Source organism: Oncorhynchus mykiss, chromosome 20 (genome assembly GCF_057628025.1).
Source record: "Oncorhynchus mykiss isolate SJ-2025 chromosome 20, ASM5762802v1, whole genome shotgun sequence".
Lineage (NCBI taxonomy): Eukaryota > Metazoa > Chordata > Actinopteri > Salmoniformes > Salmonidae > Oncorhynchus > Oncorhynchus mykiss.
In genome coordinates, this window is record NC_143041.1 from 31589947 (window position 1) to 31617623 (window position 27677).

A 27677-nucleotide genomic window follows, 5' to 3' on the forward strand; every position below is an offset into this window, starting at 1 on the left:
GACATCTAGTGGAAGCCCTAGGTACTGCAATCTGGGAGGATTTCGCCTCATAATAAACATGACAGTCATTGAAAACAGTGGTAGGCTGAAAAAAAAATATTTTTTGGGATGGTCTGTCCTCGGGGTTTCGACCGGCCATATCAGTTCTGTTATACTCACAGACATTATTTTAACAGTTTTAGAAACTTGTGTTTTGTTTTATCCAAATCTACCAATTATATGCATATCCTAGCTGACAGGCAGTTTACTTTGGGCATGCTTTTCATCCGGACGGCAAAATACTGCCCCCTAGCCCAAAGAGGTTAAAGAGCGAATGAATGCACCGATTCAACCGGTTTCTCTGTTGCTCATTAAGAAAAACTAGATATCAGTCTTGGGGATGTGGTTTGATGTGGCAGTTATTGACATTTGTCCCCCAAGGATACCATACCAACAAAGCCAGTATTACTTCCACAAAATACTCTATATACACAAAAGTATGGACACCGCTTCAAATTAGTGGATAGGGCTATTTCAGCCACACCTGTTGCGGACAGGTGTATACAATGGAGCACACAGCCATGCAATTGCCATAGACAAACATTGGCAGGAGAATGGCCTTACTGAAGAGCTTACTGACTTTCAATGTGGCACTGTCATAAGATGCCACCTCTCCAACAACAGTTTGTCAAATTTCTGCCCTGCTAGAGCTGCCTCGGTCAACTCTAAGTGCTGTTATTGTGAAGTGGAAACGTCTAGGAGCAACAATGGCTCAGCCGCAAAGTGGAAGGCCACACAAGCTCACAGAACAGGACCGCAGAGTACTGAAGCGTAGAGCGTAAAAATAGTCTGTCCTTGGGTTGCAACACTCACTACCGAGTTCCAAACTGCCTCTGGAAGCAACGTCAGCACAATAACTGTTTGTCGAGAGCTTCATGAAATGGGTTTCCATGGCTGAGCAGCTGCACACAAGCCTAAGATCACAATGCCAAGCGTTGGCTGGAGTGGTGTAATGCTCGCCACCATTGGACTCTGGAGCAGTGGAAAATAATTTTCTGGAGTGATGAATCCCGCTTCACCATCTGCCAGTCCGACAGACAAATCTGGGTTTAGAGGATGCCAGGAGAATGCTACTTGCCCCAATGCATAGTGACAACTGTAATTTTTGGTGGAGGAGAAATAATGGTCTGGGGTTGTTTTTCATGGTTCGGGCTAGGCCCTTTAGTTCCAGGTAAGGGAAATCTTAACGTTACAGCATACAATAACATTCTAGACCATTCTGTGCTTCCAACTTTGTGGTAACAGTTTGGGGAAGGCCCTTTCCTGTTTCAGCATGACAATGCCCCATGCACAAAGCAAGGTCCATACAGAAATTGTTTGTCGAAATTGCTACTATCTTGTCTCATCGCTACAACTCCCGTACGGGCTCGGGAGAGACGAAGGTTGAAAGTCATGCGTCCTCCGATACACAACCCAACCAGCCGCACTGCTTCTTAACACAGCGCGCATCCAACCCGGAAGCCAGCCGCACCAATGTGTCGGAGGAAACACTGTGCACCTGGCAACCTCGTCTTCGGCGCCCGGGGAACAGTGGGTTAATTGCCTTGCTCAGGGGCAGAACGACTGATTTCTTTTTACCTTGTCAGCTCGGGGATTCAATCCAGATCCCTTTCGGTTACTGGCCCAACGTTCTAACCACTAGGCTACCTGCCACCCCGTGATTTATATTGGTTGTTATATGGGTTGTTATATGAGTTGTTAATTTGATTGTCATATTGGGATGTCTGTGTCAAAGCAGTAACTTAAAACTGAAGTAGAACAGAGGACAGGTATGAGAAATCCCTGACATGGCCTGACACAGTGGCAATCACATGTAATTATTTCTGTAAGGTCAACAAAATTTCAACTTCGTATCCTCACAGCCCACTTCTTCCTCCCAGCCAACTTCTTCCTGGCACAGAAACACAGACAGGTTGTCCTCCTTTCAGAAAAGTTCACATTGCCAAGGTTCTGAAAGAGATGGTGGAATCTTCATGGGAGGTTGCAAATTGCCTCATGTCAATCAATTTAAAATGCAGCAAGGATATTCAGTGTGCATTGGCTTGTTTCTGAATCTGAACCAATCCCTCTTGATTAGACAACCCAAATACATGTTATTCAGCTGCTGCCAGATGTGAGATTAACATTTGAATAGAGTTTAATTAGACAGAAAACAAGTTTACTCTTCACAGAACACTGCTTTGGAAGCTGAATATTAACTGTGAGTCTGTTCTAAACTAGGACAAACATGGACACAATGTACTATTGTTCCAGGAATGTTTGTCCAAAAGACAACCTACCTATCTGAAGAACCCTGTGTTGTATTTTGAGTCTGTTCTAAATGTACCCAGAGCTGGGTACACCAAGCTGTAATATCCTGTGTCTGTTTGTGTTGTAAATATTTCCAGTGCAGGATACTGAACTGTAATATACAATAACGGATGTGTATTATCTAAAAGGTGTTATGATATAAAATGGTTAATTTAACTCTATATAATGTAACTGTCATCTGCAGGTGTTGCAACCGGTTCAGGGAACAGAACTGAATACTGGAAAATAACAAACATTTTTCAAGGAACAGAATCAGAACCGGGAACAAAAGTGATTCATTCTGTTCTGGAACAGAACCATTATTTTAAAAGCATGAGAACTGCTTAATAACATTATTTTATGTTCCAGGCATTTTTTTCTAGTCCCACAAAAAAACACCAACAAAACACCTATGCAAAGCCCTCACTCTGTCACTCAGAAAAATATTCCAGTGTCTGCCGGAATGCAGAAAATCTTTGCTAGTGTGTGTACATATTTAGGCTACATGCCCCTCCCCTACTGTACTGACGTTACAAGTGTAATTCAGAAGATAGGGAGAGATTAATTAGCTTGAGAACAATGGATTCATTTTCAATGCTAGTTAAAGATACTATAGGCCTAGTTATCACATTGAATTTATTAACTACAAAAAGTAAGATGTGTTTTTAATTCTGGTGCCCCTCTGCACACACAAGCTATATAGGTAGCTAGCTCCAGCTTGTTAGCTAGCTAGCTCAAAGGACATTCAAAGTTCCTCCCTAGAAGCCGCTCCTCCTAGGTATAATTCTGTGGTCCTAATTCAGATAATGCATGTCATAACAAGATGCCCAGCGCCTCCTCCTTAACCCACTCTTGCACTCTCCCCACCCGCAACATTTCAGTCACATCTTGCGCCATAGGCTACACTTGTCTGCCCATCACACATGTAAACAACTATCTTGCCTCCTCGATCCACACTGATTGGTGAAGTAAATGAATGAGCTAACTATAAAAAATGGTGTATTTCACAGGTTAAAAAAGGAACTATATAAATCATACCTTTTTTTGGTTCGACCGGTTCAGAACATTATTCTGCTGGTCGTAACAGTGTAACAGATCAAAAGAAATTGGGGAAAATAAATATTTTTGGTTCCAACCCCTAGTCATCTGTATTAAACGTGTCCAAAGCTAAACAGTTCACACAGCAGCCCAGCGCCATACCTGAGTCTGAGAGGGGCGGAAGGTGCTGCAGCCGAACGACTGCTGCAGTGAGTCCAGGAAGGGCTGGATCTTGTAGAGGCCATGGCTGCTGTGGCTGGAGCGGAAGGCCACGATATGGAAGTACTTGAGGATCTTCTCGAAGCGCGCCTGGCTCATCTTGAGTGCAATGCTGCGGTTACTGAAGAAGCCGCTGCTCCAGATACTGAGCACTGACTCACAGCGGTGAACGCTGGTGGAAGTCACGAAGCCCAGGAAGGCCTTCATCTCGGCCGCCGTCACGTTCCGCCAGCCCTCGTCGCTGCCGAAGCGCTCCTGGTACTTCTTGGCGTACATGTTGGTCTGCGTCACCATGTTTTGGATGGCGTTGTCGGGCACAAAGAGCTGGAAGAAGTCCATGCAAGTGGCTGTGGCTGGCATTCTCTGGATAGGGCCTGGTGACAAGGAGAGAGACAGAGAGACACGGATGATGGAGCTGCAGTCAAAGCATCACTCGCCCACTTCAAAACCTGCCTCAGATTGTTATTTTCATTTGACAGCATCAAATCACACATTACTTGTAAATTGAGTCTTACTTTTAAACGACTATGATTTTTTTTTAAGTTAATTACAGTACTTTGACAGTATGGAGCTCTTTTATGCATAGTTATTTTGTACTCTAAAAAAGCAAAACGCGTAGGCCTGCATATGAACCAACATTTCTTTCCAGTCTTTGTGATTTGGATTGTAGGTCACTGTCAACCCTAGGGCTGCAATCAACTTCTATTCAACATGACAGTAACCATAATGTCATCGAAACAAGAATACCGCTTTTTGGGCTTGAAGAAATGGTTCATTAATATAATATGTTACAACACTATCGTGGATGAAAACAGCCATTGTCTTGTCTCGAACATGTCAGATGAAACACAATTAATTCCTGCTTATGCAAGCCGACAGCTATAACCTTGTTTAGGTCAAGCCCACTCATCGACATTAACATGCATGGAAACTAGTATGTCAATTAAGTCAAGGCCAACTTGGTGACTGAAAATCTTACCTTCTCATTTAACTAAATTGGCAATGTGTAAGATTAAACACACCTCGGGTAAGGCGGTCCTCCCTTAAGACTGACTTAGACAGTCTTCCAGACAGTGAACTCTAGCATTTAGAGCCAATTAATAGAGAATTGACAGGCGTGACTCTTTCAATTAAAAGCTGATGATCCATAAGGTGTAATAAAATGATCAGCTGTTATTCGTGTGAGAGAGAGTCAGACCTATTTTTCTTGGCTCACTTGTAGCAAGCACATTTACTGGAGTGAGAAAATGTCTCTAAACAGCAGTCTAAATTCAGGCCCAATTAACCACGTAAGGAAGACTGTTTGGGTTAGACCATTTCTAAAAAGCTATTTAGCTAAAAGGAAGATTCTCATGTCCTCTCTAATGTCTCTAAGATATAAGGAAAATGTTGGGTCTTAAAAAGGAGCTAAATTAACTAGTTTCGTTTGCTGAATAAATACAGTAGATTTTTACATTACTGCTCTTGCACTGAATGTACAGGCCAGGTTGACTGTGCTACAAGTTGTTACATATAGGCACTTAGTCCTGTATAGTTTGTAACTATTGTAGCTCACCAATTCCTCAAACCCAGCCTGTGAGAGAGAGATACATCTAAGTAGGCTTCAGGCCAAAGGGTGTCTCACACTGCAGAAATTGTTTCAAAAACCACTAATGTAATCCAGTAGACTTTCAAACTTAATAACAAAATACAGCATGACTGCCTTAGATGCAGATTCATACAGGTTTCCACATAAGCAATATAGTAAACAAAAGTAATATAAAAAATAATATGCATAATAAATATTTTTTTTATGGAATATAATTGTTTTAATCCCTTGATTAAGAATTCCATCCTGAGAAGAGTTTTCCCACATTTTCAGCACACTACGATAAATTATTTCTATCCCACACCATGAACTGATAGCATAGGATTAAGGATTTTAAGAAGTCTTCTGCTACTGAAGACATCAGTAAGAGGAGCCTCAAAAGCATTCACTAACCACTGCATATACTACTCTCCCATAATCCTGCCTTTATAGCTCATCTTTAAACTGGGATGTAAGGTATTCTGTCAGGCAACAAACAACCACATGGGAGAGTTCCACATAAACATATAATGGTACATATTCTGTAAGAGATACACTTTTATTAGGATTGATTAATCATTCAGATTGAAAAGATTACTGTGTTGGCTGTGTTTACCACAAAAGTAACCCACCGGGCACACACTGGTTGAATCAACACTGTTTCCACATCCTTTCAACAAAATTACGTTGAACCAACGTGGAATAGAAGTTGAATTGACATCTGTGCCAAGTGGGAAGACACTGATTCTACAGCTACAGTAATGTACACACTAAATGCAGGGGGTTGGTATTCAGATTATGTAGGTTTTGAAATCAAATGTCAGTCTTTCAGGCACGGAAACAGACTTGCACCTTTTTGACATGAATAGGTCTGAAATGACTGAAAATACTGCGGTACAGTGTTTATAATAGGAACATATTGAAGATAACGTATGTGACATTCAATAAAGTGAAATGGAGCTGAATTGATTATAAAGCCTTTCTATCATAAATATTTGACATAATATATTGCTATACATTATACTGTAATAAAATATACTGTAATATACTGTAATCCATGGGGGGGGGGGGGGTTGTCCTAATGTGCATACGCATCACCGCAGCGATTTTACTAGGATAATGATGTAAACCAATAGGATGACATTTCAGACCCATGGACATACTTACTAAGTACTCCATATCCCTGTTATAGCTGTGTGATTTTCATAATGGACTAAATATCAATCATACAGACTCAATCTCTCATTTTGCCTATGAAAACTGCATGTTGAGCAGACATTTTTTAAAGGTTTTATTTATGTATGTAGGAGTAATGTTCCCATATTTACTCTGTCAGCAGAGTCAAACCCACATCTCAAGCTCCACATGAACATGTTGTTTCTCTAGTGGGACCTTGCACTGGATATCCTTGTCCTCAGTGAGCACCCGCTTACTGCATCCAAACCTTCAGTTGAGTTAACCTTACCACAGAACCACAGAACCACCTCATGTTCATCTTTCCTGGCCACATCAGCCCTGTGTCCTGCCTATTTGCTCATCTACTAATGGGTTTGATGCAGTCAAGCTTTTACTGCTCATTCGATACACCTGCCAGCACTCCCATTTGTGTCAAAAGTCTCAAATAACTTATAGGAAAATACCTAGTCCATTGCACAAATTAACGCAATCAACCGAAATGTGTCTTCCTCATTTAACCCAACCCCTCTGAATTAGAGGTGCGGGGAGCTGCATTAATTGATGTCCATGTCATCGGTGCCTGGGGAGTAGGTGTTGTTGGGGGGTTAACTGCCTTGCTCAAGGGCAGAATGTTCCACCTTGCCAGCTTGAGAATTCGAACCAGCGACCTTTTGGTTACTGGCCCAATGCTATTGGTGGTGAGTGTGAGAAAACAAACGAGGCTCTAGTGGAGAATGCGACAGCCACACATACTGTAGTGTAGACTATAAAGTACAAAGACTTCTGTATGCTGAAGTGATTCCCAAAGCAATGCCTTGTGCCTGAACCTGTCACTGCCTGTGTTGATACCCATACCAAAGCCTACAGGCAGATGGCATGATTTTCTCTCACGTCGTGACAGTGGCACAATGCACCCCCAGACCACCATTTATCGAGAGGGGGGCATTTATTTGCAAGTCACATTTGGTCTCAGTGACAGAGCTTTCAAATGATGAAGGCAGGAACCTCAACCTACACTTGTTGTGTGATACATCCATAATGCTATTTTTTACTTCTATATGACTGATAATCATCTGTAATACAGTACATCGACAATTTTACAGGACATTTGTAAGGATAAGAATATTACATATTTGGTTAGGTTGTTGCTGGTACTAATATGGTTTACCCCTTTAAGCATGACATGCAACTGCTCAGTATTCCTTTACAATGGCAGCTGGTCCAAAATATGCATTGGCATACTACAATGCCTTAGTTGGCAAATACATGTGGCCGAACTGGCAAAGATGTTGCACAATGTTATTTGTGTCTGGAGAGAGTGAAGAGAGAGCAGAGAGAGAGGCAGAGAGAGAGGAGAGGGCAGAGAGAGGCAGAGAGAGAGAGCGAGAGAGCTAGAGCCAGAAGGAGAGAGCAAGAGCCAGAGAGAGAGAGATAGCCAGAAAGAGAGAGAGAAAGGCAGAGAGTGCTCAAACATGTGTTCTGTGCCAATATTGTCTTTAATTCACTTAGGCTTCTCTGCAACATGTCCTCTATGCCCATTTCCATTTCCTGAGCTACTCATTGTCCTGTGTCTCCACCACATTCCCAGACTGCCACTTCACTGTTTCTAAGATTCTGACCAATCATATAAGCCACAATTCTCAAAGCAATTCATCCATATTGTGTCATGATCCTTTATTAAAAGGAAACTTTGTCTTTTTTCCTCTCTCACTCTCTGGGCCTGCTGTTCAATCAGGACCTACAATCATAGGCTACTCATTAGATGGACACGCACGCCCCTCCACACGCCCCTCCACACACACACACACACACACACACACACACACACACACACACACACACACACACACACACACACACACACACACACACACACACACACACACACACACACACACACACGATGGAGATAATGACCTTAACCTATTCATTCAAGCCAGGCTTTATTCTTGAAATGACATACCATATGTGTCGTTGTAGGGGGGCACCGTGATATCTTGCAGTGTGTCGCTCCATCCATCCTCCTCTGCTTGAGTCGTTGAGATAGACCCGGGTGGACCTCCGTTTTGACAATTCCCAGTCTCACCTGCCCTTTGATCATCCCCGGCCTCCAAGCAACAGTTATCCGAATTCGAGTCACCCGAAGTGCTGTAAAAGGGATTGTCGCTACTGTCATCTCCCGATTCCCCAAAAACATCATCTGAAATCTGCAAGCTCTCGTAGCGTGAGCGGGCCGCCTCCAGGACAGACAGCGCCTTCATTCCACATTCCGCCATCGCTCGTCGATGCACTGGGTAGCTTACCACACCGCACAATATTCGGCATGCAACTATACTGGGAAAAACCCGTGCCACACACACCTACCCACGGGAGATGACAGTCCACTCCCCACTGTGCGCGTTTGATAATTATGCTAGGCCTACTGCAGACTTGACTTGTGATGCGATAACTTCGGCTCTCCCCTTTCTTCAAAGCATCGACCGGAGGGGAGCTGTCCTCATCAAGGCTACTGAAGTTCCCCTCCGCGCTGCGCACAGAGACCGAAATAATCAATATTTATCACTCTCTGCGCATCCTGGTTGGGCCAGCAATTTCGTTGGTGGCTCGTACTATGTAGAGACCTCACAGAATACGCGGTATCTACATGTCAGCTGACCTGGTTGCTCTCCTGTACTGGCCAATAGCGTTGTTATCTCACTGTAACGTCAAATCTTACGGTATTACAGCAGAATTGTGTTCTGATGCTGTTAGAACCCCATAAATTGATTTTTTGCTTATGATATGAATATAAAATACATGTATGATTATTCAATGACATTGCAATAACAGGAACTATTTAAAGTCATTTTTGAAAATGTTGAATGATATCCTGTGAAAAGGAGAGCAACAGCAGGTCAGGATTTGTATGATAAAATCTGTTTCTAAGACCACCATGCTTAGAATAAAACAAACAACGTTACCCTTGGCGCCCTGTGGGGGTGCAATAGACGGGGTCGCCCCAGTCATCTTACTTGTTGGTATGGTACCAAAGATTTTTATAACTAACCCAAGATAGAAAATGAATCATAGTGTGCAGAACACGCAAGGAGGTTGCCAGATCCAAGCACGAGCTAGCGACAGCCTATTGGCGCGTTCTACAATGTAGTTGCATATTTTCTTTGAAGTGCGCGTGTGCAATAACTCAATTTGCCCTTGCACTCCTAAACTACTAATTAAAAAAAAAACTTTGGCACAAGTTAAAGTCTACAAAACGTAGCCCACTCTGTAACAGATACTAGTTTTGGAAAAATAAAACTGCATTGAGATCAAATGTTTCATAAATGAGAAAAATCTTCTCCCAATGCTGGCCAATGGACTTCCTCTCGTCACCATATTTGGTAGTGAGTGGAAACACCAACCGGATGCTTCACATTATACATCCGGTGAAATATCTGTCTCATTGTTCTATCTGTGGTGGTACATTGCCATGTTTGCGGAAGTATAATTTCAGTATTTTTCCCCTCTTCAGAAATGATTTAGCAACCTTTTTTGTAAACTTTATATTATAACTACATGTCCAGCCTTTATCGATTTCAAGGATAGTACGAAAGAAAAATGAATCTGCCAAAGGGGCCGGATTCTCTCTGTTTCGACAAGGACGTGTTTATGAAGGTAGTTAGCTAACAGTAGCTAAGATAATGTCACTTTTCCAAGCTAACGTTAGCTTGTATTGCCATAGGTCAGCTAACAGTGATCAGCCAAACTGGCTTCATTCCATGTTATCACATCTTGAAAAGACACTAATTATATACGCCTAAATTTGTCTCCTCGTATTTAGCTATCTACCTTCTTCATCAAACTGTTAATGCCCGATTTAGAAATGGCAAGCAGCAATCAAGTTAGTTTCTGCTGGACAGATTTTGCATAAGCATTGGCTAGCTAACGTTAACTACATGATCAATCATGATACATGTTTTCTTCTTCATATTCTGTTGCATTCAGGATGACTTCGACGTGGATCAGTTTGTTGCTGATTGCAGAAAGCATGTCCAGCTGGAGGAGATGCGCGAGGACCTTGAGATGTATTACAAACTGCTCAAAACAGCCATGGTGGAGCTCATCAACAAAGACTATGCAGACTTTGTCAACCTCTCCACCAATCTGGTAGGTTCCTATGGCTGTCAGGTCCAAGATGCTGCAGTGTCCCCCACCCATACGTGGCATTAATGAACGTTACAACCATGCATTTATAGCCAAATAACAAGTTGGCAATCCTATTTTATAATGATGTCACTTGAAAGAAACTGGGAGCATCAGCAGAATCTGCTCAGTATGGATGTAGCAATCTAAATGGGTGTGAAGATGAGATGCCTGTTTGTTCTTTCAAACAGTTGCTCCAGCTAAGATCAGGACTTTTAAATGTAAATTAGGCCTAATAACTACAGTAGTAGTTAGAGAATAATGGGCATACTTGATGTATCATCTATTTAGGTTGGAATGGACAAAGCCCTGAACCAGCTATCAGTACCACTCGGTCAGTTGCAGGAAGAGGTACTGGTATGTGCTCTGTTTGACTCTTTTTTTCATATTATGATACATTGATTTCACCTTCATTGCTGTTGACTTGGTCACACACTTTGTCCTATTTATATATGTTGTATCTTTCTCCCTTTATTTTTTTCAGAGCTTGAGAACATCTGTAAGTGAGGTGATCCAAGCCATTGACAACCAGCTATCAAAGCAAGATGACTTGCAAAACAAAAAGGTTTGTTAACCTGGATTTATACACTACATGACCAAAAGTATGCGTTTGACCTCTGGGTTTTATGGGTATTATGACTCATAACGTGGTGCTCTCAAGGTTATACACTACAGGACGCAAAGTATATGGACACCTGCGTGTCGGACATCTCATTCCAAAATCATGGGCATTAATATGTATTTGGTCCCCCCTTTGTTGCTATAACAGCCTCCACTCTTCTGGGAAGGTGTTCCGCTAGATGTTGGAACATTGCTGCAGGCACTTTCTTCCATTCAGCCACGAGCATTAGTGAGTTCGAGCACTGATGTTGGGTGATTAGGCCTGGCTCTCAGTCGACATTCCAATTCATCCCAAAAGTTTTCAGTGGGTTTGAGGTCAAGGCACTGTGCAGGCCAGTCATGTTCTTCCACACCGATCTCGACAAACCATTATTATATTTTTGTTGTTGTATTTTACCCCCATTTCCTCCCCAATTTCAATCTTGTCTCATCGCTGCAACTCCCCAACGGGCTCGGGAGGCGAAGGTCAAGTCATGTCCTCCGAAACAACACCCACCCACTTAACCCGGAAGCCAGTGTCGGAGAAAACACTGTTCACCAGACCACAGAGGTCAGCCTGCAGGCGCCGGGCCCGCCACAAGGAGTCACTAGTGCGCGATGAGCCAAGTAAACCCCCCCTGGCCAGACCCTCCCCTAACCCAGACGACGCTGGGCTTATTGTGTACCGCCCCATGGAACTCCCGATCACGGCCAGTTGTGATACAGCCCAGGATTGAACTCAAGTCTGTAGTGACCCTTCTAGAACTGCGATCTAGTGCCTTAAACTGCTGCGCCACTCGGGAGGCCTCAACAAACAATTTCTGTATGGACTTCGCTTTGTGTTTCATGCTGAAACAGGAAAGGGCCTTCCCCAACGGTTGCCACAAAGTTGGAAGAACAGAATCGTCTAGAATGTCATTGTATGCTGTAGAGTTAAGATTTCCCTTCACTGGAACGAAGGGACCTAGCCCAAACCATAAAAAATTGGACTGCCAGATGGTGAAGCGTGATTCATCACGCTAGAGAGCGCATTTCCAATGGTGGCGAGCTTTACACCACTCCAGCCGACGCTTATCATTACGCATGGTGGTCTTAGGCTTGTGTGCGGCTGCACGGCCATGGAAACCCATTTCATGAAGCTCCCGACGAACAGGTATTGTGCTGATGTCGCTTCCAGAGGCAGTTTGGAACTCGTTAGTGAGTGTTGCAACCGAGGACAGACGATTTTTATGCTTCAGCACTTGGCGGTCCCGTTCTGTGAGTTTGTGTGGCCTACCACTTCGCGGCTGAGACGTTGTTGCTCCTACATGTTTCAACTTCACAACAACAGCACTTACAGAAGCTGGTGCAGCTCTAGTAGGGCAGAAATTTGACGAACTGACTTGTTGGAGAGGTGGCATCCTATGACAGTGCCACTTTGAAAGTCACTGAGCTTTTCAGTAAGGTCATTCTACTGTCAATGTTTGTCTATGGAGATTGCATGGCTGTGTGCTCGATTTTATACACCTGACAGCAACGGGTGTGGTTGAAATAGCTGAATCCACTAATTTGAATGGGTGTCCACATACTTTTTTAAAATATAGTGTATGTCTACCATTTCAGACATTTGTGTTTCTGTAAAATACAGTATATTTGTATGTGTGTAGCTGGATGCTAGAGATGAGTCTGTTTAAACAGTCATGTTTCTAATGTTTTGTTCCCCTATACAAGATGTGTGTCACAAGACTCATCCAAGTTGTTCGATCAGTAGAGAAGATTGAAAAAATCCTACATTCTCAGAACTCAAAAGACTCAACATCTCTTGAGATAAGCAGGTATGTAAAAAAAAAAAAAAAAAAGGATTGTATCAGCTTTTTGCTGATATGACATATTATAGTCTCTACCATACGGATGCATCTAAGTTACTGATGAGGCAAGGTCACAGAAAGAAGCCATTACCCCATTTTTTTAAAGTGATTCTCCAGGGATGCATGGCTCTCGACCTTGGCCTCTCCCGAGTCCGTACAGGAGTTGAATCGATGGGACAAGACTGTAACTACCAATTGGATATCATGAAATTGGGGAGAAAAAGGCATAAAAAGTACCAAAACAAGTGATGCTCCGGAACATTTGTGTAATTTAAACCAGTAGTCTTGAAAGTGGTGCTCACTAGCCAAAACGGGTCCCCATTTTTTTTGTGCTACTTCATTCAATTGTGTATAGATTATTTGGACGAATCGGGATTGGGCGAAGGCGGTGCGTAAACTGGTGCAGTACCTGTGTACGGATGATAAACGTTTCCATTAGATTCCACAGCCACAAAGTCAAATTTGGCTATATCGTAAAAATTCATGAATAGCAAAATGTGCTTTTTGACCATGATAAACACGGGCTAAGTTAGTGTAAGGGAGGGGTTTGGCCGAAAGTTTTTCCATTAGCGAGGGAGGAGACTCACAATTATTAACTGCATTTCCTCCTGCATTTCCTCCAGAAGTAAAAATAATAATAATTTGCTAACTTTTCCCAGATAATTTTACTTTTGTGTAACCGAGATTCAATTGTGTACTATGTCATCCACTTCATGTGATATGTTTACATCCTTTTTTGGGCAATTCTTATGATATGTTACGTATTCTATTCGTACAATATGTGCTTAAGATCCCCGACTGAAACTTTAATTTTGACCTTGCTTTTAATTTTTCTGAGAATATGGCATGCAGCCAGCATTTCAGGGCCTACCCCTATCCCTGTAGCTATGTCAGCTATATTCATCATGTTATGTATTCTATATATTGGTGTATGTTTCAGTTTCTAAGTTTGCTGTTTTTTTTGCTTTGTAGTCCTCTCTTAGCTGGCCAGATTCTGGAGCGGATTGCCACAGAGTTCAACCAGCTGCAGTTCCATGCTGTCCAAAGCAAGGGCATGCCCCTGCTGGACAAAGTCAGGCCTGTAAGTCAGCACCATTGCATTTCTGGGGTTGATTTTCAGTACACAAACTAGATTAAGGTTAATGGTTGAAAATGGCCGTGCCTGCCCAAGATTATTTTACTGACACTGTGTCGTACGATCTGTGTTGTAGCGTATTTCCGGCATCACGTCCATGCTACAGCAGTCTTTGGAGGGGCTCCTTATACAGGGCCTCCAGACCTCCAATGTGGATATTGTGCGTCACTGCCTACGCACTTACGCCACCATCGACAAGACCAGGGACGCAGAGGCGCTGGTGGGACAAGTCCTGGTCAAGCCCTACATGGATGAGGTGAGGTTGTGTTGGAGCGGAACAGTCAGGATTAGGTCCTGTATGCTCAGTTGGTAGAGCATGGTACTTGCAACGCCAGGAATGTGAGTTCGATTCCCGGGACCACCCATGTGTATGCACGCATGACTGTAAAGCATCTGCTAAATAGCATATAAAGAAGAGAGTTTAGGGCTGGTGTCCCATATCCAGATTAAGCCTACTCCTGGACTAACAATCATGATTTCTAATGGCATTTAAGTCCAGGCGTAAACTTAATCTGGTTTCTGGGACACTCTCTTAGTGTCCAGCTCACCAATATATTTACGAAATGATGCGGAAATGGACAATTCAAGAACTTAATGTACTGTGTTCTTCTTCAGAGATGAATTCTATGCTTCCTCTACATAAACAGTACTTCACCTGACTATTTTGTTGTCAACAGGTCATCGTTGAACAGCTGGTCAAGTCCACCCCCAATGGCCTTCAAATAATGTACACCAAGCTCTTAGAGTTTGTGCCGCATCACTGTAGACTGCTGCGCGAGGTGACTGGAATGGCCATTTCAAGGTACCCGCCATAGCTGAGCTGGATGTCAATGTTCTGAAGGCATTTCTCCCGACAGATATAAGAAAGTATATGGTTTAATGGCCATAAGGCACTACAGAGGGTAGTGCGTACAGCCAAGTACATCACATTCTGACATCCAGGACCTTTATACTAGGCAGGGTCAGAGGAAGGCCCAAATAATTCTCCAAGACTCCAGTCACCCAAGTCATGAACTGTTTTCTCCGCTATCGCACCGGCAAGCGGTGCCGGAGCGCCAAGCCTAGGTCCAAAAGGCTCCTTAACAGCTTCTAGCTCCAAGCCATAAGACTGCTGAACAATTAATCAAACGGCCACCCGGACTATTTACATTTACTTTAGTTTATTTAGTAAACATTTTCTTAACTCTATTTTAGTAAGACTGTCTAGTTGATTAATAAGGGCTTGTAAGTAAGCATTTCACGGCGCGTGTGACAAATACAATTTTATTTGAGTTACGTTCATAACCTATGAATTTTTTATTTGTTCTTTCTCATGTCTTTGCTTTCTGCTGTCTGTCCAGTGAAAAGGCAGACATAGTGCCTGGATACGACTTCTTGGTGAACTCCGTTTGGCCTGAAATCATCAAAGGTATCGAGGAGAGAATCCCCTCTCTCTTCAACGCGGGCAACCCTGACACCTTTTATGAGGTACATACTGTAACGACCCAATCTCGTTCTTCTGTCATCAAAGTAGTCCTATGGCGTCATATAAAACCATTAGAAGCCAGTCTCTTTGGCAGTGTTCAACAGAGCTTGGAAATACAATGGAAATAGTAATGGAAACACTGACCCTGACAAGTCCTACTCTACTAGTAGGAGAGAGTGACCAGATTCTCATTCGGTTCATGTCTGTATCTATTTTGCAGAGGTACACAATCAGCATGGACTTTGTGAGGAAGTTTGATAGGCAGTGTGGCTCCCAAGCCAGTGTGAGGAGACTGAGAGCTCACGCCTCCTATCAGAGCTTCCACAACAAGTGGAACCTACCTGTCTACTTCCAGCTCCGGTGAGTAGCTGCGTGCTCCATGACCTTTGACTTCTGTGCATCCTGTACTGACCTTCTGTGCTTGATTTTGCACCATTTAATTGTCACCTACCCTGCTGATGTCCAGTCATCAGTTTAACTTCCTGGATGTTGTGCTGATATCATGTTACGCATAGAGATAAGAAGATGACAGTTACGGGTTAGAAGTAACTGTGTCCAACACAAGGCTCCTGATGAATACCCCGTCTAAGGAAATATTGATCCTCTATAGAGTCAACGTGAAGGTTGTTGGACTCTCTGTGCCTTGCACTGTTTGTCAACCAGCCTCTGCACATTTCACAATGGAAAGTCTATCATGCTTCAAATTGTGTGCTTTCAATTCCATCACAGCTGCATGTTGTGTAATGGCTGTTATCTGTTTTACAGTCAAGATTGTTTTGAGAATGCGCTATGTTATTTATCTTATTGTAAAGAATAATCATCCTCTTTTGCAATACCATTTCTACAAAAATGGAGATTGGAAAAATCAATTTAGAACTGTTTTGCTCAAAATAAGCAAGCTAGCTTATACGTGTTTAATAGCGATGCATTAACTTGTTGTTCCCGATCTTTGTCACAGGTACAAGGAAATTGCTGCATGTTTAGAGAATGCTATTGCTGATGGGTTAGAGGCAGCACCAGGTTAGTAGCTATATTCAACTTTCATGTATAAATGGATAAGTTATATTTCATTACCACAAAAGGCAATATTACATGCTGGCTTTTATTACCTGCTCCCTACACCCCCCCCCCCCCCCTTACACACTCTATTCCTCAGCGGGCAGCTGCTACCACCTGCTGGTGTCCCAGGTGCTGTGGAACAGCTTGGTCAGGTGCTGGGCGGAGAAGGTCTACCTGCCCCCGTTGTCTCACCGCTTCTGGAAGCTCACCCTGCAGCTCATCTCACGCTACTCCAAGTTCCTCACTGAGGTACAGCCTCCAACATGGGAACCCAACTTTCCTCAAACAGGGCAACCCAAAATTCCTCCAACATGGAAACCCAACCTTTCCACTACAATATTAATGCTAGTGTACATAGTGTCTATGGATTCAGTGACACCTCTATTCATCTATTTTTCAATGTAGCCTGCAGCATATGTCAGTATTCCAGTGTTTTAAAGCAGCAGGAATGAACATGTGAATACTATGAAAGGAAATGCTGGTCCTATTAAGTTGTCATGATTGGTGTTTCTGGACCCTGTCTCCTAGATGCTGACTAAATCTCCCTCCATGGAGGTCAGTAAAGACCCTGTGAGGCCCCTCCCCAGCTCCGCCTCCTCCACGTCCAGTCGCACCTCTCAGGATGATGGGGGCAGTGAGAGTGGCAGCCCAGCAACCCTATCTACCAAACAGCTGGTTTTTATAGCCTCCGATGTGGACAAACTACAGGACCAGGTAGTGATATGGACCAATCATGACCAAGATCCTGCAAAATAAGCCAATTAAGTTTTGTACTGTATTTTTTAAATGTAATTTTATTTCACCATTATTTAACCAGGTAGGCTAGTTGAGAACAAGTTCTCATTTGCAACTGCGACCTGGCCAAGATAAAGCAAAGCAGTTCGACACGTACAACAACACAGAGTTACACGTGGAATAAACAAACATAGTCAATAATACAGTAGAAATGTCTATATACAGCATGTACAAATGAGGTAGGATAAGAGAGGTAAGGCAATAAATAGGCCATGGTGGTGAAGTAATTACAATATAGCAATTAAACACTGGAATGGTAGATGTGCAGAAGATGAATGTGCAAGTAGAGATACTGTGGTGCAAAGGAGCAAGACAAATGAAATAAATACAGTATGGGGATGAGGTGGTTGGATGGGTTATTTACAGATGGGCTATGTACAGGTGCAGTGATATGTGAGCTGCTTTGACACCTGGTGCTTAAAGCTAGTGAGGGAGATATGGGTCTCCAGCTTCAGTGATTTTTGCAGTTTGTTCCAGTCATTGGCAGCAGAGAACTGGAAGGAATGGCGGCCAAAGGAAGAATTGGCTTTGGGGGTGAACAGTGAGATATACCTGCTGGAGCGTGTGCTACGGGTGGGTGCTACTATGGTGACCAGTGAGCTGAGATAAGGCGGGGCTTTACCTAGCAGAGACTTGTAGATGACCTGGAGCCAGTGGGTTTGGCAACGAGTTTGAAGCGAGGGCCAACCAACGAGAGCGTACAGGTCGCCGTGGTGGGTTGTATATGGGGCTTTGGTGACAAAATGGATGGCACTGTGATAGACTGTATCCAATTAGTTTAGTAGAGTGTTGGAGGCTATTTTGTAAATGACATCGCCAAAGTCGAGCATCGGTAGGATGGTCAGTTTTATGAGGTCAGTTTTACCTTCCAAGAAGACAAAAATAAATCACACATTTCTTAATAGATGTGGTTTTTAATTTTAAGAATTACTTTTAGGGGTAGGCAACATTACATAGATATGCAATTGCGTTAACCTTGTTATTTTTGCATCATTAGTTTTCTTTACCATTAAACATTTGCCTTTCTCACAGATTCCGGAACTTTCTAAGATGATTATGCAGAAACTGGAGGTCATTGGGTACAAAAACGTTGTAATTGTTGGAGGTATGTCATCATCATCATCATGCTTGAAAGATTAAATGCACAAACTGATACCTTGCTCCAGACAGTGTTCAATCATGATACTTATTCCATCAGCTGTTACCGTTCTCTTACTGCAAGTCAGTTGATATAGTGCCTTTTGATTGTCTTTTTGACAAGTGTCCTTCCATGCCCTGTGTTCTCTCCCCAGAGGCCCTAGAAGACTCCAAAGCCTCCCTGTCTGGCTGCATTCCCACCCTGAACAGCAAGATGACTCAGCATTTAACTGAGAGGTGCTTTCGCTTCCTGAAGAGTGCCTCTGAGGTCCCCCGACTATACCGAAGGACCAACAAAGTGAGAAGGCCTGCCGTCATCCTCCCAAGACAATGGAGCAGTGCTCCCATTAGGCTTCAACGTTACTGAGATTATTAGAGAACATCTGCTGTATAGTACCAAAATATTGAAAAGTGCACCACAGTCACAAGCTTGAAAATATGTGCCTGTTCTTCATCTACTGTATAGGAAGTTCCCTTCAGAGCTTCTGCCTACATGGACAACGCCCTGCGGCCGCTGCACCAGCTCCTGAGCGACTCCAAAGACATGGTGAAGCCCTCCATTGCCCAGGACTGGCTACGGGTCGCACTCAATGACTGCACTCACAGGTAGGGGGACTCTGCTGTCTGTTAGACTTCCTGTGTAGGCAAGTACAGTATACTGTAAGAGATAGCTGGAGACCACTTCATGAATGGGAAAATAAGATCCTGTGAAGATAATTCTAGTCCACATATACAGCTTTCAATTTGAATGCATGCCAAAGTTTTTAGTCCTGGTAACGTGTTATAATAATATTTAATAAAATGAGGTTGACTCTCTAGGGCCAGTGCAGTGAGTCACAATGTTTTGTCCTAAGAATGGCACCACACAAGGACACAAACTAACAATTGAATTGAATTCAAGGACAGTCAACCTCACAAACTTAAGTAGCTTTTTGGTCTGCTCCACCAAGCACACAATACTAATTTTCCATCTTGACATTGGGCAGATATTTTGAAACCATATCAGATGTTTTGAGTTCCGTAAAAAAAATGGAGGAAAGTTTAAAGAGACTGAAGCAAGCGAGGAAAACGGCAACCACCAACACGATAGGTACCACTGGAGGCCCCACGGATGACAGCAAGATCCGCCTGCAGCTGGCCTTGGATGTGGAGTACCTGGGAGAGCAGGTAGGGTTCACCCTGTTAGAGAACACCAACTTATCTTGTATTTGTCCTTTGTCTATGTTATAGAAAGACAGTATGTTTAACTCAAACAATGGGAAGGCAGGTCAGGAAAACCCCAGAATATAATTGTTGTGATGGTAAGCCTCCAATACCACAAAGACTCCAGCCACCCGAGTCATCGACTGTTCTCTCTGCTACCGCACGGCAAGCGGTACCGGAGCGCCAAGTCTAGGTCCAAGAGGCTTCTAAGCAGCTTCTACCCCCAAGCCATAAGACTCCTAAACATCTAAACAACATCTAAACATCTATTTGAATTGCCCCCCCCCCCCCCCCCCCCCCCTTGAACTTTGCGACCTTTTGCCACATTTCAGGCTTCAAACATAAAGATATAAAACTGTATTTTTTTGTGAAGAATCAACAACAAGTGGGACACAATCATGAAGTGGAACGACATTTATTGGATATTTCAAACTTTTTTAACAAATCAAAAACTGAAAAATTGGGCGTGCAATTCGCACATTGACTCTGTACCGGTACCCCCTGTATATAGTCTCGTTAGTGTTATTTAGTTAGTGTTATTTTACTGCTGCTCTTTAATTATTTGTTTTATTTGTTACTTTTCTTTGGGTATTTTTCTTAACTGTATTATTGGTTAAGGGCTTGTAAGTAAGCATTTCACTGTAAGGTCTACCTACACCTGTTGTATTCGGTGTATGTGACAAATAACATTTGATGTTTGTTTCCCATGACAGATTCAGAAGATGGGTCTGCAACCTGCCGACATCACCATGTTCTCAACACTAAATGACTTGGTCCAAGGAGCACAGGACGTGACTCCATCAGAGCAGGCTGGACCATAATCCTGCACCTATCTGAATGCTCGTAGATAGAAGGAAGAAAGCACAATGAGGGACTGGGTCTTATTTATTTTGAACGCTAATCATATGAAAGATGGTATTGAAATCAAGAGAACTTCAACATTTTAATTTTCAATAGTAATTCAATATTTCTTACTGACCCCCCTGACTGTTCATAACAGCAAATGTGTAATGTAATGGGGTCAAAGGGGGTTAACCCTAACCCTCTATGCCTGCCTGAGAATTCACTGTACGTTCAATAATGCAAGTTATGTCATCATACAAAAGAGATACTGGCAAAAAGTAGACCAGGGCAGCTTCTTGGTCTACTTTTTTAGTGAAGGATAAAGATATTGTACATCGTGAACAGAGTTGGTGAAGGATGAGATTGTACATTTTTTTAAATAAGGTGAATCGAAGTTGTAATAACCTTGGTAATAAAAGCTTTCGATCTTTGTATGTTGTTGTGTAAATGTGATTCAAGTTCAGCTGTTATGAGGGGTGACCTGATAAGGCATATCATAAAGCTCAGTGACATTCAGTTCATTTGAGAGACAGGGATCCGACTTCATTATTTACGGTCTGGTTTTGCGAAGAGGTTTGTCATTATTAGCCCCATGTTATCTAAACCTTTAAGTTTCAGGAGAAATATAGTCAGTAGCTGTTCCCTTTTTTTAAAGGATTTTTCAAGACAAATGGACATTTCAACAATAGAGAAACAATGTTTTATTCATGCAATCGCAACAAAACAAACTCTTAGCATAATAGAATATACAAATTCAGACCTTTCAATAATCCTATCAACCATGTCTACCTTTATCATAGCAAACAGTAAGTACATTGCTGTAATTCTACAATGTATATTAGACAGAAAGATCTGCATAATGTTAGATATAGGTGTCAGGAAGGCCCTAAAAATTGTCAAAGACTCCAGCCATCCTAGTCATAGACTGTTCTCTCTGCTACCACACAGCAAGCGGTACCAGAGTGCCAAGTCTAAGTCCAAGAGGCTTCTAAACAGCTTCTACCCCCAAGCCATAAGACTCCTGAACAGCGAATCAAATCTGTCTACCCAGACTATTTGCACCCCCCCCCCCCCCCACTCTCCATGTACATAATTACCTCAGTTACCTCGACACCGATGCCCCCCTGCAAATTGACTCTGTACCGGTACCCCCTGTATACAGCCCCGCTATTGTTATTTACTGCTGCCCTTTAATTATTTGTTATTCTTATCTCTTACTTTTTTAGGGATTTTCTTAAACCTGCGTTGTTGGTTAAGGGCTTGTAAGTAAGCATTTCACTGTAAGGTCTACACCTGTGGTATTTGGCGCATGTGACAAATACGATTTGATTTGAATGTGCTCTATGTGAATACATTACATCTTAATACAGCGTAATATTGTGTGTTTTTTCACAAACATGACACATGATGTATACATAAGTTCTTAACTCCTGGAATAAATGATCATACTAGTAAGGGAACATGCAATATTGCATTGATCTGTCAGTACAAACAAGTCTGCTGATCCAGGAGGCTTTCATGTGCATTCTTCTGCAGTTGGTCACAGATTTGTTATGTTGATGTAGAAGTCCTAAAGAGTCGGGTTTCTTATTTTTCCCAGCATGAGAATGGCATTGGAGTTTCCCTCTACAATAGCGAAGAAGAAGGGCCTGTTGACAGTGAATTTGAGGGGAACCCCTTCATCTTGGGTCTTGTCTTGAGTCTCAGAACCACCTTCAGACATCTCAAACATGACTTTGTTGAACACCTGGAAGAGATGCACTACTACAATGAGTTCCAAGTCACCATTTGATTCCAACAAATTATTGCAAAAGACTATAGGAGTACTAGAGTACCAACAGTTCTTTCCCCCATTCTCTCTCTTTTGTCTATTTGCATTCACCACACATAGTAGGCTGCAATTTGTAAAGGTACTGTTTAGTTTAGTATCTATCTGCTCCCTATCACAGGTTTATGTAAACATATTTTTGTTGTTCCTATACCACTAAGGGGGAAATCTAGATCTTACCTTATCAACACTGAACGGCTTCTTACTGCTGAGTCTCTCAAACTCAGCATCTGAACCCAGCAGACTTTTCTCAATCTCAGCTGCCATGTCAAAGAGCAATGACCTTAGGTCAGTCAAGGCTGTCATGGAGAACTTGGGCAGAGACAGTTCCAGGAACCTACAGGGAAAACAACAGACCAGTTTGCACAGTGCTTATTTCTGTCCCTATTCCTGATAGCTGCTACAGTACATGTTCCATTAAAGCTGGAATCCTTAGTTGCTACATCCATTTAAGGACTTATAAATTAATGATATATACCCATTGATTCTTGAAGAATATAACCTATAAAAGCCTCATGAGCTTAGTTTAACTGTCATACCCCATCAGAATCCAAAATATAAGCTTGTTTTACTCCATTGTTTGCAAACAATGTAATTGTAAACAAACACTGTATGGCCTCAAAACTTGGTTAAAATTATAACGTTGATATAATGGATGGCCAGTCCTTGCATCCATAGGCTCTGTCTTAGAATTTGAGAGTGGTTACCATTTTTCCAGGCCCATACTTCTGCTTTTTACCGAAACACAGGCGGGGTGACGGCTTTATTATTGTTTCTATTAAGGATTCTACTTTTAAAATAGCTTACTATTGATCAATTGATTTAGTCTTTCCACAAATCTTTGTGGCGCAAAGTGTGAACTGGTGTCAGTTGTCAAAAAATAGATATTCTCCTCGGGACAGAAATATATTGAGCTCCAATATTTCAGTAATAGTTATCAATGTTTAATGCAGCACATAATACAGCACTTGTAGGTGTCATCATAGGTAACATAAATCTGTCAGAAACATTGCAGGATGGAGCTCAGATATTTTCTGACTTACCCCTCCTTCAGATGCCTGTGCCAGCCAGAGATGATGTCTGACTGTAGTCGAGACTCCATGTCATGCAGGCTGCTCCCCTCGTGAGGCAGCACCAGCAGCATGTAGGCCCGTTTGCTCAGAGATAGTTTCACCACGGTGCACTTCCTGTCCTTATCATTCAGGTACTTGTAGGTGCCTGTGTGGGTCATGAGAGGGACCATGACAGTTGTTGTTGCATCAACCTTGAACTCCTGCATGGTAGTTTTCTCTGTCTGGAACGCCTTCCTCCAGTTGCCTGAAAAAGGGAAAAATAGCTTGTTTGTTGCTTATGATGTGGATTTTGTAGAATTGTTTTTGTCTGCTGCTGCAATGTTTTGACACTGCTATTGTACTGTATGTGTTTTTTGGCTTGTGTGAAAACTATGAGTGTTTACCTTTGAAATGGACAGAGCTGACAAACAGTAGATCTGTGGTTGAGCTAAGGTCCTTGAACAGGCTCGTGATTTTCCTGTCTGATGTCTTCTGGATGAAGTTGTTGATCTGGGTCTCAGCTTCCTGGGGTTGGGAGAAATCCACTGCTCTGATGTACGAGGCATCAGAGAAGTCCTGGGTGCCTTGGACAAAGTCCTTCGAGAGGTCAGCGCCCTTGCGAGCAAAGGCCCACACACAAGTGTTGATCTCATCCTTGGGCCCATCCACCAGGGAATTGATGTCCTGCAGAGTGCGAAGAACATTGTGGCCGTCCACTAGGGAGACACAGTCGTCTCTGTCCGTGTCCCTGTTCAGGCCCAGCAGCTGCTGGTAAGGGATGGCTGTTTTTTTGGAGGCCCCCAGGTACAAGGTGACCAGAGAGCCAAAGGTGTTCAATGGCGAGAGCAAGGTGTTGGAGTCCTTTTGCTTGCTGCTCAGAGCCTTGTACATCCGGAGGCCCAGAGAGTTGAGCAGCTCTGCCAGTACAGCAGTGCGCTGAGTGACGTTCTGTTTCAGTCTGTCAGTGCCTGTGAAGTCTCGAGTGTCAGGCACCACACTGTCATTGTTAAGGGGGGTCAAAGGGACAGTCTCCAGAGGTTTGGTCACTTCGGTTTTGATGGTCTCACAGCTGACGTTCTCAGAGGCGAAGAGGTTAAACGGGTGGACATATACACGGTTCGCTAGGCCTACCGAGAGGCAGGAGAGCAGAAGGAGAGGGCAAAATATATGACGCATGTTCTGCCTTTTTGGCCAGAAATTTCCTTTGAATATTTCTGTGAAGAGATAGAAAAGGGTCATAGGGTTAATTCTGTCAGTGCCTGTTACTATTTCAAGCCATGGCTTTGTTATCAATGTTGACCATCTCAAATCATGATTGGCTGCCTGGAACATTGAGCTGAGGTCACTTGTCTAGAACACACCCCCGCAGGTCAGGACACCAGATAGCATATAAACACGTCATAAGCCATCAAATACATGTTTAGAAGAACAGGAAATTAGCTTTAAAATTGCAACATTTTCTCTCAGCCTCATAGCAAAATGTTTAGAATAGCAGGAAATTAGCTCTAAACAGAAACATTTTCTCTTAGACTCATGGCAAAATGCAGGCTTGCTAAGCGGGGGTCTAAGCGTAGGGCAGCGAAATTGCACTACGCCACTGGCTGAGGTCTGTCTGTCAGTGATTGATTTATTTTGACTTTATCTGTCCTTTTCTTTTTGGATAGTGAATGGGATGCTGGCTCGCCTTCAGCTGCAGAGGTCAGTGGGTTAAAGGTTAGGCCATAGCAAGTACATATGGAACTGACCACAAAGAAAAACAGCTTAGCCACTATCCAAACATACGTCCAACCCTAAATTCTGATTATATAGATCTGCTAAGGGAAGCTAATTAATATCTTGGCTTAGACAACTCTTACATCCCAGTTAGCAAAATTACATTGAAAATATAGTTATTGTAGGTTCTGAAGGAAAGGTGGAAATACATAAGAATATTTTCCGTGCATTGAAAATATGTATTTTCCAGACATTGAAAGGAAATTTTCTCGAAGATGAAAATATGTATTTTCCGACCGTTGATTTCAGGTAAATTTTCGGTTCCAATTTAAAGTTGAAAATACATATTTTCCAGACATTGAAATCAGGTTCATTATCGGTTGTAAATGAAAGTTGAAAATAAATAATTTACGGACTCGATTCTATGGCCAAATTTTAACTACACATGAATTCTCAATAAGTAAGCATTATATCACAATAATATTTGTTCTATCCATGTAACATTCAACTGAAGATCTGCTCCCATCTATCACATGCATTTACATGACATTTTCTAAAGCTTATAAAACTGGTGGCAACATAGTCCAACCTATAGAGTAAACCAACAGACCACTTCAACTACAATAACATTCTCAGTAACGGTTACAGAAATATATTTTTTATTTCTATGACTGTGATATGTTGTTGTTTATCTACCTGTTGTTTATCTAGAGCATAGTAGAGCACAGTAGAGTACAGTACAGTTAAATTCAGTAGAGTACAGCACAGTTTAGTTCAGTAGAGTAGAGTACATTCGAGTAAATTAGGGTGCAATATAGTACATTATACTGCTCTATACTCTACTGTGCTGAACTATACTTTACTGTACTCTACTGTGCTCTAATGTATTGTACTGCACTCTACTGTACTGTAGTATGCTCTACTTTTATTTACTGTACTGTACTCTGCTGTGCTGTACTGTGCAGTACTGTAATGTACTCTGCTGTGCTCTACTGTACTGTACTGTGCTGTCCAAACTTGTGAAACATAGACGTCTATGTTTGGCCCAAATATAGGCCGGTCCGGACCGGCCTTGATTTCAACATCCATCGACGTCTGGTCCGGACCGGCCTATATTTGGGCCAAACATAGATGTCTATAATCAGTCAAATTTGATCTGGTCCGGACATGAACCAAACATAGACGTCTAAGTTTGGGCCAAATTAAGGCTGGTACGGACTGGACCAAACAAAAGACGTCAGCGTCAGTCCATGCTAAGTGGGATAGGCCTACTTATCCATAAATACCACTTTTTCAAATGATCACTCCATATTGTTACTTAAACATAGCCAATGAAATGTACTATATTATTTGTGTTGGATGGCTACCAAATAATGAGAGTTCTGGAAGTACAGAACAAACACAAGAGCCTCCTCTTTCTGGGAATACATGGCCTGGATTAATGATTAGGTTTACAGTAAGCAGAGATATTGGGTCATTTAAATAAATAAAAAAACGCTGAAATTCTCTTTTTTGTACACTATGTTTGAATGCTTCCCTTCTCCTTCCCTTTTCTTAAACAAGGTACAGAATATGTTTCCAACAAATAAAGTATTGTATGGTAAAAACCAAAAGTGTTGCTGGAGTAAGTCTCCTTGTTTTAATTTAAAACTTGAAGACATTCACTATCTTGATAAACAAAGGTCAATATTTTTTACATAGATTTTTAAGACAAATCATATTCCCTCTCTCGTGTCTCCTGAATCACAGCTTTTTGACACTCTATATGCGCAAACACTGTACTTCTGTACAAGTACATTGAAAGTGAATTGAGAAAGCTTTGCCTTACCTTGTGATGGCTTGCTATTGCTGTAGCCTAACTGAGTTCAGCAGTGGACTTGCTGTCTGTCTTAAAAAAACTAATAGCTCTGAACCCCTGAGTTACTCATTAACTAGACCATTGCGTCACAGAGTATTCTGTGATGTTCCAGAGTGGCTTATGTACTTGCTGATAAATAAATTGCTCAGAGCAGAAGACCACCCTGTTGTCCTTGTGCCCAGTGTATTTACTCTGAACATGACGCAAGCAGTGGTTTGCGGGATTAACTGACTTTCACAAGAGGAAACCAGGAAATTGTGTCAGACAGGTTTTCCATCTCTTGGGTTGGAATCACAAAGTGTGTAAGAAAAATACAATGTGTTTGTGTATGTTTGTGGGAGGGTGAGTGTTATTGATAAATTCCACAAGTTCTTGGTGCATTGCAGCAAGCCCTTATAGGAAAAGGTCAACATTATAGTTTGGCTGCACCCACTGAACATCTGTTGTTTTTACATCACAAAATATGAAAACACTTTGTTGCCAGCGCCCTAAATAACGTTTATATCACACATTTTATTTATAGATATAATACATGATAATGTCAGTTTATGTCAACCACTACATGCTATGCAATGCATTACTTGTAAAGAATGTGTTACATACAAACATTTGGAACACTTTTGCCCTCAGAACAG

General features: G+C 42.3%; 3 protein-coding genes across 4 annotated transcripts in view; 1 reads left to right on the forward strand and 2 right to left on the reverse strand.

Annotated features, from left to right (window-relative positions):
• Positions 1-8997, reverse strand: part of LOC110498783 (piggyBac transposable element-derived protein 5) — a 34960-nt gene extending 25963 nt beyond the window's left edge. The window contains exons 1-2 of the mRNA XM_036956102.2: positions 8292-8997; positions 3529-3959 (exon numbers count right to left, since the gene is read on the reverse strand). Of these exons, the coding sequence (XP_036811997.2) occupies positions 3529-3959; positions 8292-8604 (744 nt within the window). The 5' untranslated portion in view covers positions 8605-8997. The remainder of the gene's footprint in view (positions 1-3528; positions 3960-8291) is intronic.
• Positions 8998-9738: 741 nt separating this feature from the next.
• cog2 (component of oligomeric golgi complex 2) lies at positions 9739-21022 on the forward strand. Of its 2 annotated transcripts, none has more exons than XM_021576311.3 (18): positions 9739-9979; positions 10310-10471; positions 10799-10864; positions 10992-11072; positions 12818-12921; positions 13927-14035; positions 14166-14345; positions 14767-14891; positions 15430-15556; positions 15775-15914; positions 16513-16574; positions 16711-16862; positions 17142-17327; positions 18441-18513; positions 18701-18843; positions 19012-19151; positions 19532-19712; positions 20462-21022. In XM_021576311.3, the coding sequence occupies exons 1-18, from the start codon at positions 9923-9925 to the stop codon at positions 20567-20569; spliced, it is 2196 nt and encodes a 731-aa protein (XP_021431986.3). In that variant the 5' UTR covers positions 9739-9922; the 3' UTR covers positions 20570-21022. The 2 variants fall into 2 exon arrangements, with proteins under 2 accessions (XP_021431986.3, XP_021431987.3); XM_021576312.3 differs by having other exon boundaries at positions 9753-9979; positions 10799-10858.
• Positions 21023-21268: 246 nt separating this feature from the next.
• On the reverse strand, positions 21269-27324 carry agt (angiotensinogen). Its single transcript, XM_021576313.3, has 5 exons — positions 27013-27324; positions 23876-24685; positions 23463-23736; positions 22600-22756; positions 21269-22338 (listed from the first exon to the last, which is right to left on the reverse strand). Exons 2-5 carry the CDS (start codon positions 24645-24647, stop codon positions 22162-22164), a joined length of 1380 nt encoding a protein of 459 aa, XP_021431988.3. The 5' UTR covers positions 24648-24685; positions 27013-27324; the 3' UTR covers positions 21269-22161.
• Positions 27325-27677: the final 353 nt, after the last annotated feature.

Coding starts and splice junctions, on each gene's coding strand:
- cog2 (XM_021576311.3), top strand. CDS start 9,923: ATGAATCTGCCAAAGGGGCCGGATTCTCTCTGTTTCGACAAGGACGTG. Junction 14,892..15,429: donor ACTGGAATGGCCATTTCAAG/GTACCCGCCATA, acceptor CTGTCTGTCCAG/TGAAAAGGCAGACATAGTGC. Junction 18,844..19,011: donor TATACCGAAGGACCAACAAA/GTGAGAAGGCCT, acceptor TCTACTGTATAG/GAAGTTCCCTTCAGAGCTTC.
- agt (XM_021576313.3), bottom strand. CDS start 24,647: ATGCGTCATATATTTTGCCCTCTCCTTCTGCTCTCCTGCCTCTCGGTA. Junction 23,737..23,875: donor CAGCTCTGTCCATTTCAAAG/GTAAACACTCAT, acceptor TCCCTTTTTCAG/GCAACTGGAGGAAGGCGTTC. Junction 22,339..22,599: donor AGCCGTTCAGTGTTGATAAG/GTAAGATCTAGA, acceptor CATCTCTTCCAG/GTGTTCAACAAAGTCATGTT.